The sequence below is a fragment of the Ascaphus truei genome, chromosome 4 (assembly GCF_040206685.1).
Source record: "Ascaphus truei isolate aAscTru1 chromosome 4, aAscTru1.hap1, whole genome shotgun sequence".
In the NCBI taxonomy this organism is placed as follows: Eukaryota; Metazoa; Chordata; class Amphibia; order Anura; family Ascaphidae; genus Ascaphus; species Ascaphus truei.
In genome coordinates this window covers 143,682,120-143,695,519 of record NC_134486.1, presented here as the reverse complement: position 1 = coordinate 143,695,519, position 13,400 = coordinate 143,682,120, and the positions used below count along the sequence as shown (strand labels likewise).

Genomic DNA, 13,400 nt, shown 5'->3' with positions numbered 1-13,400 from the left:
TTAAAGCCTGTGCGCTTCACCCTGCTTTTTACAAGCAGTAGCGGGTGAACGGTGGGGCACAAATTCTCCTGCGGGCAGCCAGAAGACTGCCCACGGAGAGTGGGTCGGAACCGGAGACTTCATCTGTACTAGAATAAGCCCCAGTGCTTTTACTCACTGAGCCCCTCCTTCTCCTATCCTGTCCAACGTTTTAGTTATTCCTTTTACAGGGCAGGCTAGGCAGATATCTGCTTATGTTATCACTGGGTGCAACAAACAGGGCTGAATATCAACCCACTTTCACAATTACTGCAGTCAGATTTTTTCAGGAGTCAACAATATTTCCAGATGTAGAAACCAAATTAGCCTTGAGCGAAAAAGGGGCAGGGCTAACTTGTTATTGCAATAATGCTTGAAACATCTGGATTTAACCCCATTAAACTTATCGCCTGTCCCTTTTTGGTCCTATTTTTATTATAATTATTGCTAATAACCTCAGACAGTCCAAATACTATACTGGTCATATCGACTTCCTTTTACAGACGACAGTCATTTAATAATCATTTATCTTCCGTAGCACTGATCGTTATGCAGCATCGAATAGACACTCGCCACAAAGGGAGCTATTTAAGATAAGTAAAATTGGACAAAATCCTTGAAAACCAAGGCAATTTCCTAGATTTCCTTGTGTTTCTGTCAATCAGCATTTATATAAACTATTTTAATACGTTTTCTTCCCTGTTTGCCTGTTTTGCCCGAGGTAACGCTCATTGAATCATTAGGGGATTTACTAAAGGAAAAATACAGGAGGTTTATGGGGTATTCCCTATCTTGCCCAGGAGCAGCAATTAAAGATGTAGAGTTGTAAATTTTTAGGTACGTTATAGTTGTATATCTATATTTTGCCTTTCATTTATCTGCCTTCAATCAGATAGTCTTAGGGCCTCACTTTTCTAATAGTCATAATGTAAGTGCAGCTCCATTATATGTAAGGACCTCAAAGTGAGGGCACTGCTAGATATTATACCAGCTTTAATGCAACAGTATGAAGTCAAAGTAATGGAAGATTATATATATATATATATATATATATATATATATATATATATATTTCTGCATCGACGGCTGGCACGCCATATTGGACTCCCTCAGACTATAGGAGTCGGTAAGATTACAAAGTCTGCACTTTAATTGCGTTATTATGATCATTATGGATGAGTACCTGTACCTTTATTCCTCCAATGAGGTGATATATGCATTCTTAATGTTCCCGCTAGAAGTGATTCTGGTATTTATTGGTGACTCACAGGTCATTTCTAGTATACAGACTCCGTCATATAGTTGCATATAAGAGTTCTATCAAGATTTATGGATTGATAAGCTTTCCCTTATGTTGGAGCACCCATCTTCCCCATACCGAGAAGAGGCTAAACTGAGCACCTTCCCCAGCCAGACCCTTTGAGAGACCCCCACTCTAGAGTGCCCCCTGCCACAGCTTTGAGCACAGCCAGGGTTAAGATGCAACTAAATATGGTAAAACCCATCCTCATTGCTTTATTTTTGCATAGCCAGTATAACCAACACCACACTGATGAGACCCATAAAGCTGGAAACGGCTGTCTGTGGGTGGATTTACTGGCTATGCATCTTAATCCTGGCTGTGCTCAAAGCTGTGACCATGCTGTAAGCTTAAGCCTATGGGGGAACCATATTGAATGGTTTTGAAGCAAAAGGTGGCACTGTGTGCTCATTTGCATATAATTTCTGAGAATCCCTTGCTGCAGTGGAAGTGCTGTGTGCTGGGTGATAATGGTGAAAGGTGGGGTTGCAGACCTGTCTAAGACATGCAAATGAGCATACAGTAAAATTTCCATTTGTTTTATATATATATATATATATATATATATATATATATATATATATATATATATATATATATATATATATATATATATATATATATATATATATATATATATATAGACCATACGATACCGGTTGCAACACAACATCAAGGGACAGCACGCAGCACGCAGGTAAGTAAATCATGAATTTTCTATATTTGATAGAACACACAAAAACCGACGTTTCGGTCCCCCATTTCTCAAGGTATATAAACTGTATATTTTATATTATATTATAATTTCCTGCATCTCACTGTTCCCTAACTATTTGTGGTATTAATACTAAACGAGTTAATTATATACAAATGTTTACTTACAGTTTAGTATATAAAAGGTTGATGATGGTTGATTGTTTAAAGAAAAGGACACACAAACACACACATCTATATATATTCTGTTTGAGTTACTAACATTTAATTACAACACAGCCTATTTAATAATCCTTGTGCATTCATTATTCTGATATGGCACAAAATACAATTAAACCATCATTTACTAGACTATTAGTAACTAGTCTATTGATGCAAGCGCATGCAGGCGCCAACGCTAAACCCTCTCTAACTAGCCCCCCAAAATGTTACTATCTAATTGTTAGCTCTTGGGAAACAAGGTGTGTTCCCCAAGCTCTGTAACCATTAGCACATTTGTATTTAGCAAGTTAATGAAAACAGATATTTGACTCATTTATATTATGTGCACTTTCTATGCCTTTATTTGCTTTTTCCTGACCTACAATTTTTCTGTGACCTGCTGAACACATGAACACATTTTGAGCCGTCTATCTAATTATCTTTAACATCATGCTTCTATGGGATAAAAATATACTGGAAGGTTAAGAACTCTAATTTTAAAAAAAATGCCATTCTTTGGCTGCATGTACTAAAAACTCAACCCTCGTGTAATTACCTTATTTAAGGCTATTACTTTTTTATTTGAATGCATGAATGGCTCAGTAAGCAGCACAAGGTTAGTCAGATGTTGTAAGCAGACAGATGTGCAGTATCTTCAGCTTTAGAAAGGAAGTGCGCATCTATGTAAGCAGACAGATATTCATATTGACAGACACATTTGAGGTGAATGAGTAATGGAGACAATTCCATTTCCCATGTGCCATGGAACGCCAGTGCCAAGTGCTAGAGAAGGGTCTACTGGGCTTTACATTTATAAAACGATGACATTATAGTGACTACTCAGTAGAGCATAAAAAGTTTAAGTATTACTCTCGACAATAGTGCTTGTGTTGTCTGAAGCCCTAGAAGCTGAGACTCACAGGTCCAAATCCCACCAAAAGTTGACTTGGTCTTTCATCCTTCTGAGATATATAAATGATGAGTACCAATTATTTAGTTATTTTAGATTTTTATATAGCTTGTCCCAGAACTGAAATAAAAAGTATTTTGAAGAAAAAAAAAAGGCTTGTGAACAGGTTACGTCTATATTTTAAATCTAGTATCACTGACTATTGCTGCTTGATTTAACTCTTTATTCACTAATAGAACAATGGTAACATTCAGTAGACCAGGGTTGGCCAACTCCAGTCTTCAAGGGCCACCAACAGGTTTTAAGGATATCCGTGCTTCAGCACAGGTGGCTCAATCAGTGGCTCAGTCAATGACTGATCCTTAAAATCAGTTGGCAGCCCTTGAGGACTGGAGTTGTCCACTCCTGCACTAGACCTTCACTGGCCCCAAATTGCACCAACTGGTTGCACTCTTTGCCTATAGTACATGATGCTAATGACAATGACATAGGTGCATCCATAGATTGATATGACCATGTGTAGTGTTTTAGTTTCTTTGCCGAGATCTATTAAACAGAGTATCAGGCTTGTGCACTATGAAACTGGTTTTATAAACTGACAAGCATACAATCAATGCTGGTATATCAATCCAATGTGGCTAAATAAACAGGTAGGGGAGGAAATGGATAAGAAGAGAAAGGCGTTTAGATTATTTAAGTCAGAAGGGACGGAGACATCGTATCAGAATTATAAGGAATGTAACAAAAATTGCAAAAGGACAATCAAATTAGCAAAAATGGATAATGAAAAAAGGATTGCAATAGAAAGTAAGGTCAACCCTAAAAAGTTCTTTAAGTACCTTAATAACAAAAAAATGAGAAAAGAAAATATAGGACCCTTTCAGTGTGAGATGGGTAGGCAGATTATTGGAGATAAGGAAAAAGCTGAGGTATTAAACAAATTCTTTGCCTCTGTGTTTACCAGGGAAGAATCAAGTTCAATAGTAGTGCCGCAGGAGGAAGCCCCAACCTCCATATTAATGAACAATTGGTTAACTGAAGAAGAAGTTCATAAGCGACTTGAAAAAATTTAAGTAAATAAGGCACCTGGCCCCGATGGCATACATCCAAGAGTTTTCAAGGAGTTAAGCTCAGTAATAGCCAAACCATTATATTTAATATTCAAGGACTCCATTTCCACAGGCTCAGTACCAAAAGATTGGCGTAAAGCAGATGTGGTGCCTATATTTAAAAAGGGAGCTAGATCACAACCGGGAAATTACAGACCTGTAAGCCTGACTTCAATAGCAGGGAAACTACTTGAAGGTTTAATACGGGATAATATTTAGGAATACATAATGGAAAACAAAATTATTAGTAATAGTCAGCATGGATTTATGAAGGATAGATCTTGACAAACTAACCTTATTTGTTTCTTTGAGGAGGTAAGTAGGAATTTAGACCAGGGTAATGCAGTTGATGTGGTCTACTTAGATTTTGCAAAGTCTTTTGATACGGTTTCACACAAGGGGTTGGTGTACAAAATAAATAAAAATGGAAACAGTAATAATATATGCACCTGGATTGAAAACTGGTTAAAGGACAGACAACAGAGGGTTGTCACAAATGGAACTTTTCAGGTTGGGCTAAAGTTGTGAGTGGAGTACCTCAGGGATCGGTACTGGGACCCCTGCTTTTTAACTTGTTTATTAATGACCTTGAGTTTGGGATCGAGAGCAAAGTCTCCATCTTTGCTGATGATACTAAATTATGTAAGGTAATAGAATCAGAGCAGGATGTAATTTATCTTCAGAAGGACTTGGAGAGACTGGAAACTTGGGCAGGTAAATGGCAAATGAGGTTTAATACAGATAAATGTAAGGTTATGCATTTGGGATGCAAGAATAAAAAGGCGAATTAAATGGAGATATATTGGGGGAATCCTTGATGGAGAAGGATTTAGGAGTGCTTGTAGACTGCAGGCTTAGCAATAGTGCTCAATGTCATGCAGTAGCTGCAAAGGCAAACAAGATCTTATCTTGCATCAAACGGGCAATGGATGGAAGGGAAGTAAACATAATTATGCCCCTCTTCAAAGCACTAGTAAGACCACACCTTGAATATGGAGTACAATTTTGGGCACCAATCCTAAGAAAAGACATTATGGAACTAGAGAGAGTGCAGAGAAGAGCCACCAAATTAATAAAGGGGATGGACATTCTAACTTATGAGGAGAGGCTAGCTAAATTAGATTTATTTACATTAGAAAAGAGGCGTCTAAGAGGGGATATGATAACTAGATACAAATATATTCGGGGACAATACAAGGAGCTTTCAAAAGAACCATTCATCCCACGGGCAGTACTAAGGACTCGGGCAATCCCTTAAGGTTGGAGGAAAGGAAATTTCACCAGCAACAAAGGAAAGGGTTCTTTACAGTAAGGGCAGTTAAAATGTGGAATTCATTACCCATGGAGACTGTGATGGCAGATACAATAGATTTGTTCAAAAAAAGGTTGGACATCTTTTTAAATGGGAAAGGTATATAGGGATATACCAAATAAGTATACATGGGAAGGATGTTCATCCATGGATTAATCCGATTGCCAATTCTTGGAGTCAGGAAGGAATTAATTTTTCCCCTTAATGGGGTTTTTTGTTTGTCTTCCTCTGGATCAATAAGTAAGTATAGATATAGGATAAAGTATCTGTTGTCTAAATTTAGCATAGGTTGAACTTGATGGACCTATGTCTTTTTTCAACCTCATCTACTATGTAACTATATCTCAGTCTGGTGTACCTAGATATGCTAGCGGTGCAAACGTTGAACCGGGGAACTAGGGACACTAAGAGGTCATGTTGACACTCATTGAGCATTAGCATCTATTAGTGGGCCTTCTACAATGGTGATGAATCACTAGAGAAGAGATTCCCAACTCCAGTCCTCAAAGACCACCAACAGTGCAGGGTTTAAGGATACCCCGGCTTCAGCACAGGTGGTTCAGTCAAAATGATTGGGCCACCTGTGCTAATGAGAGGATAGGCTCAAGACCTGCACTGTTAGTGGTTCTTGGGGACTAGAGTTGGAACCTCTGGACTAGAGCACTCCCTTCTTGCAATCAACACCAAGCAACCTATTCATAGAATAGCGTAATCAGGTACCAGCCTTACTTTCTCTCTTTTTGAAGTCTCATCACTCCATAGATACAAATTCAAGCTCAATTTGAGACAGTCGGTAACCCAAAGACATGCAGCAATTTGTCTTCATTTTCTGCTTGCAGCTTTGTTAAATATAAGAATCTTTTTAATTACTTCAGTCACTTGAATTTGACGCAAATAATTAGCCAGGGAGGATAGTGTATAAAATAAAGAAAATGACACGTGCTTGAAAACTGGTTTCAGGATAGGAAGCATGATTGTTAGAAATGGAGCCTTTTGAGGCTGGGCTACAGTTCTAAGTGGTTTGCCTCAAGGTTCAGTACTGGAGCCACTGCTTTTTAACTTAATGAACTACTTTGAGGTTGGCACAGGCCCGTTCCACAGAGCATGGTATAAGTGCTGTTGTCTTGCGCTCTGGGGAAATGCTGACACACAGTCTTGTCTGTGTGTGTTAGTGCCGTGTTGAGGAAAGATATCAATGTGGTGCCACTTTGCAAAGGGAGGGGGACCCAGAGGCATGGAATAGATATCTTCTTACTTCTGTCCTGGTCACCCCGATCCCAGAATGCTGATCCAAGTGGGTAGTGGTGATGTTCGGTAGCTGGGGACTGCTAATCCTACTTCTGTTTTTCAATAAAGTCCTTTTTTCCTGACCTTGGGTTTTGACCATCAATCATTGCCGTTTCCTTGCTGTTGCTCCGGATGCCTGTCTCTTCTCTCTTTCCATTCCACAGAGCTTCTGGGACTCAGAGCTCTTAACATACTGTTATCAAAAGAGCCCCAAGTACTATAAATATCCCCACAAACACCTTTACACATGTGGAGAGACACCCATGCACAAAATGAAACACACCTAAGGTACCTGGGATATATGGATGTGCAAAGTATATTTAAATGACTTGTGTGACAAATGGCTTACTCCGGGGCTCCGCCGTCTGTCCGGGACTGCTAGAACTTTTAGTCTTTTAGGGTAGGTTAAATGACAAGGCATAACATGCTGTTCCTTTAAACAGGCTGCTGCCTGGTTTATTCAGTCCCAGGCACTGAGACTGCCACACTGAATACAAAAAGCAAAACACAAGCAAAACAAAACCCTGCTCATCTAAGCAATAACTTAACTGAGGTTCACCCTGACTGGGGTTGGGGCGGCTTGCCCGCTTCCAACAAACAAAAATAAGGAACTTTACAATTTGAGAAATGAACAGAATGATTTAACCTGTTTGGGGAGAGGCTTTTCCCCTTTCTGCTTCCAGCAGCATTCCTGCCTCCAGTCTCTTGGGAAGAGGGGAGAGGAACCAGGCAACCAGCTTTAAATACCTGATTTCTATCTAGCAGGACAGGTGACAGAAATCAGGCAGCAGGCAAACTCTGGTCTGGATCCCTCATCCCTTAGTACCAGCAACTGCCAAACTGTGGGATGGAGTGCATCCATTCTGAGGCTGCCCTTTCTAGCCTAAACAGGGTAGAAGCTGTCCAGTATCCTGGGAGCCCTATATATGGAATTTATTACCATCCCCTGCTTTCTGTCACACTTGTCTAAAGGTGTGTTTCTGGGGACATGTATATATACGTATCACTTAGGATTCGAACAAAATAAGACTCTCGCTCTCTCCTCCAAAACCCGTATTTCAAACTCTGGAGGGAACCAACACCTCCTTTAGGCCATACCTAACTAACGCACTGTTATATCTGCGTTAACTACAACCGAGCTCTGTGGATATGCGTTGTTAGAGGAAATAAATCTTTTGCATATAATTAGCGGTAATGGTCGTGTTTTGTCTTGACATACATGTACTCTGATGGCATACAATGTTATTGTCCTCCCTCTCCCATCATACTGCGCTGCAGAATATGTTGGCGCCATGCAAATAAAAGATAACAATAATAATGCTACCTACAGTACATGCTACTGTAAATGGGCCAAATTAGGCCAATCCTTGATGGAGAAGGATTTTGGAGTAGACATAGCAATAGTGCTCAACGTGAGGCAGTTCTGCACAGGCTAATAGGTTATTATCATGTAGAAAACAGGGTACATATGGAAGGGAAGACCATTATTTTGTCACTGCATAATTCTTTAGTAAGATCAAACCTTGACTGTGTAGTACAGTTTTGGGCACTACTCTCCCCCCCCCCCCCCCCCAAAAAAAGACATCATGGAACTAGCGAACTAGCAAATGATAACTGTCTGCATTAGAGAAGAGGTGTCTAAGAGGGGATATGATGACTATTTACGAATAGATTCAAGGCCAATACAAGGAACTTTCAAAGGAACTTTTCATCCCAAGGACAGTACAAATGACATGGGGTCACCCATTGAGATTAGATTAAGGAGATATCACCAGCAGCAAAGGAAAGGGTTCCTTAGAGTAAGGAGCAGTCATAATGAGGAATTTACTACCCATTGAGACTGTGATACAGTAGATATCTTCAAGAAAGGGTTAGACATCTTTTAGAAACAAAATATATACAAAGATACCTAATATCCTGAACATAGAAAGGATGTTGATCCAGGAAGAAATCTTAGTGTAATCAGGAAGGAATGTATTTTCCCCCTTCTAAGGCTGCGTCCAGGGTGCCTTCTCCCGTGCTGAGGCGCGCGGAGGCTGAGGGAAAGCAAGTGCTATCCCTGGCCTTGATCCGCGCGCCGTCCGGGGGCGTGTCGGGGGGCGGACCAGTGACGTCACGGAGCTGGTTCACCCTCATTGGGCGAACCGCTTACGTGACCGGCCCCGGCGAGCGCCAAATCTAAAATTTGTATAAGACCTACGCTTCTGCACGCTTGCGGAAGCATAGACGAGCCCCTACTAAAGCCGTTCTCATTGCGGCTGTAGGGGCTCACTGGTAAACACCAGCGCGCCTCAACACGGGTCAGCGCTAGGGGCTCACTGGTAAACACCAGCGCGCCTCAACACGGGTCAGCGCCTAAGCGCTGACCATGCCCGAGGCCTTAGACTTACAGTAGTTGACAAATGTTTCACTGGGGGGTTTTGTTTGTCTTCCTCTGGATCAATATACAATGAATATCTTAGCTGGTTAAATTAAACATAAATTGAACCTGATGCACATACAGTATGTATTTTTACAACCTCATCTACTAACTATATAACTGCATAGTTTCTATACTAAGCATCTTGTGACTATTATACTGTAGCTGGATGCCACTGCCCATTCACACACATACAGTACACACACAAAAACATTTCTAACCAAACAACCCTCTGTATCTCTCAAACTTCTTGGTGGTGGTAGACAAGAAAGTTCATTTCTGTTCTCCATGAAACAAACTGCAAGTCAATGGCATCTGTGAGTTTTGCTTAATGGAGCATACTGATTAATCTGTTTAATCTCACAGGCCTGATTTATAAAATATTCAAAGTGTACTGCTTTTGTCCATGTTACTAGTATAATCATTCCTGTCTGACGAGCACACCAATTTATCAATGCCTCCGGTTTTCAATTACAATAGCTGTGTAGTACAGACAATATTACAGCGGCAATTCAAGTGGCCGTTTAAAAAAAAAAAATTGTATAGGCTTGAAGCAGGGGGTCTCCGCAGATGAACCCCATTAATTTCAGCTCCGGGACCCCTGCTTCCAGAAATACTTGTTTCCATAGGGGGCGCCAGTCAGTGCTCCAGCTCGGTAGCTGGGTTCATATAATCGCGGATTTGCAAAGCTCCTATGTCCAGCCTGCCAATAGGAAGCCGTGACATCATCTGGTGCGGCTTCTTATTAGCCCACGTGACGCGGGAGCTCTAATCTTTGCTGAGGCACCAGAACCCCTTTTGGAGTTAAGTATCTCGGGAAGGAGGGGGTCCCCGGAGTTGAAATTAATGGGATTCAGCTCCGGAGACCCCCTGCTTCAATCCAATGGATTGCTTCTTTAAGGGCAACCCACTTTCAAACAATAGAAATAGGGACAATCATGATTAAAAGGTGAATTGTACTGTTTGTAGATAAGACAGTGGCTTGTGAGCTAGAAAACACTTCAAGTCCTCACTTTACAGAGGTCAGACTGGATTACTGACCTCCTTTTCTCTGCATGTATCCAGTTTACCTCGGGACATTAGCAAACTGAATTTCAAAGCATAGAAAAGCAGGCTGCCTCCAAACTCTGGTCCCTGTGCTGCCCCAGCCAATTTAGTCCCTTCACTGCCAGGGAGCTCAGCAATGTACTGATCTGCAATGTGCTTCTGGCCCCTTTAGAATAAAGTGGTTAGGCTGGGATATTTCCTTACACATTTGGAAGTCTTGCTAAATTCCATTGCACATTTACATGTCACGTCAGGACCACAACCCTACAGTACCTTCCCCCATAATCTCTCAGCATACAATGCACTCAGTGTGTCACTCTTTGCTTCTTATCCATTGTAACGTTGACCCCTATAAGCATATGCCTGCCATTTTACACAGCACTGCCTGGGTAATTGCATAACCAGTAAACCTACAGTACTCACAGACACATGATGATCTTAATAGCTGTCTGTGAGTAGGTCTACTGGCCATACACTTCTTTAACCCAGGATATCCTGAAAAGGCTGTGTAATAAGACAGGTTAAAATGGATAAGAAGCAAAACGTGGGACACACTGTGTCATTACCCAGAATCTCTTGCTGCAGTGGAAGCATTGTATGCTAGGAGTTAATGGGGAAAAGCAGCGCTGCAAACCTGTCTGAAACATGTGAATGTGCTCACAACTGGTATTTTTATTTGCTGTACACTGTACGGTGGAGGGTTTTTGTCCCTTTTGTACTCACCCTATCTTGTTTTGTGTCTGTTTATAAGATTACTATAACTGTGTCAAAATGAGCATGCGTCAGTAGTGGCAAGTGAAATTACCTTCGCAGACTGGACAGCACTCCCCCTCTGGGACATAATAGCGGTCACAATGCAGCTCGCCACACTGCGCTGAAAAACAGATGGAAACTCCGCCTTGGCATCGACAGAAGCGGCAAGCGTCCATACGAAACATGTCCCCATCATAGTACTCCACATTATTGAAGATGCACGCCGGCTTCGTCTCTGGGACAAGAGATAAGAAACAGTGCTTCTTAATTTCATAGCTAATGAAAGATTGCTGTCATCTTTACAATCAACTATTGGAACTCGATATCAGTGGTGGTTATGAAAGCAAATTGAAGTGGTATAGTAGCTGTAAAAAAAAAAAAACAACAAGGTCGATTCATGTAGAACAAGTTCATAAACGGCTACTAGCAGGATGCACACATCTGGAGGCAGGGAGTCTCATGCTGTTCTCACCCATTCCTTTACTTGCTACTGTGGGAGACAGAATACCAAGCTAGTTGGACCACTTGATCTGATGCACTATTGGCAGGTATATTGTCCCCACTTACTGATTACCTAATATCGTGGATCAAATAAAAAGGGGATCAGGAGCAAGATGGCAACCTTATATCTATACCAATATCTATTTTCGTTTTATTTTCTATCATGTCCAGTGACAAAAGAATGGGATTTATAATGTTTTCTGCATATTGCTAATAATGACCTAATTAAAAAAGTTTTAGTTCAGTTGATTAGGCCTGATGAGGAATTAATAAACCAAAATCAATTTGGCATCTGCTTTTTCCTTTCAATACTATCACGTAACATTCAATAATCAACATTTTTCTTCCATGGGGGGATTCAGTTAGTTACAATGCAGATATCGCTCTGTGATCCGGCGTCACCTGATATTCAAGTCAGTGGCAGATATGGGATTGCAGTCCAATACTCACACATCGGCACTGTAAAATGTCCCTCAATCTCTTTTGATTTATTACCTCAGCATTACTGAACCCAACCCTCTCTAATAGCATGTCTGAGATCCGATGCATTGTAAGGAACGCCAACCCTATAAAATAGCATGTCTGAGATCCGATGCATTGTAAGGAACGCCAACCCTATAAAATAGCATGTCTGAGATCCGATGCATTGTAAGGAACGCCAACCCTATAAAATAGCATGTCTGAGATCCGATGCATTGTAAGGAACGCCAACCCTATAAAATAGCATGTCTGAGATCCGATGCATTGTAAGGAACGCCAACCCTATAAAATAGCATGTCTGAGATCCGATGCATTGTAAGGAACGCCAACCCTATAAAATAGCATGTCTGAGATCCGATGCATTGTAAGGAACGCCAACCCTATAAAATAGCATGTCTGAGATCCGATGCATTGTAAGGAACGCCAACCCTATAAAATAGCATGTCTGAGATCCGATGCTTTGTTAATGTTTTTGTATTTTATAAAATTTGCAAACAACCACAAAATTGCAGGGAACAATTTAGGGAGGTCCAGGGAACCCCAGGGTTCATACAAACCCCAGATGAAAAAACACTGGGATATGGCATCAACATCAGTTGAACACAAAAAACACAAACCAGACTGCAAGATAATTTAAAAAAAGTAGAAATCACTGTCGTGTAAGAATTACCAGGGTTTCTTTTTGTTTTGTTTAGCTTACCACTAAAGTAATGTTGCTTTATATCCTTTGATGTTCTGTGTACTTCTATATTTTACACACACAAAAAAAGGTAATAAAATTCTTCTCCCAAATCAGCCACTATAAGACGTGTTAAATTTGTCCTATTTTCAGTGGTGTCAATTGTCCTATTTTCAGTGGTGTCCTCAAGCGAGCACATCACAAGCGACACACATTATGTTTGAATAATACATATACAGGGGCAATTTATCTTGTCGCAGCGCAGTTAAAGTTGTGCCGAGCTGACAAAAAGAGTTGTTCTGATTTATAAAGAGACAAAGGGGGGTCATTCATCAAAGCCCAAGAGGTGACGTAATAAGGACGTCATTCCCACTATTCTTATTATTGGTAGAGCACAGTTGTTGTGCCACTCCAATAAATTGTGCAAGCTTGCTACAAATTAATGTTGCCAGAAAAAAGGACAAGCTGCATCAGTTTCTGCTCTCATAACCAGCTGGCCTTCATAAACGGCCCTCAGTTTCATTACGGGATGGCTTTATAACACAGGATGTACTGTATATAGGTTCTGCACAGCCTGTAAACACAATTCAGTAACAGCAAGGCCTGCATATATACATATATACAATTCGGTAACAGTAAGGCCTCACTAATAATCCCCGAAGGACAGGAA

General features: G+C 40.7%; 1 protein-coding gene across 2 annotated transcripts in view; it reads right to left on the bottom strand.

Annotated features, from left to right (window-relative positions):
• Positions 1-13,400, bottom strand: part of CRIM1 (cysteine rich transmembrane BMP regulator 1) — a 700,781-nt gene that overhangs the window by 272,286 nt on the left and 415,095 nt on the right. Inside the window, exon 6 of one of the 2 annotated variants that reach the window (XM_075596630.1) lies at positions 11,123-11,305. The exons of the other annotated variant lie outside the window; for it this stretch is intronic. Coding sequence (XP_075452745.1) covers positions 11,123-11,305 — 183 coding nt within the window. The remainder of the gene's footprint in view (positions 1-11,122; positions 11,306-13,400) is intronic. 2 annotated transcript variants of the gene reach the window in all.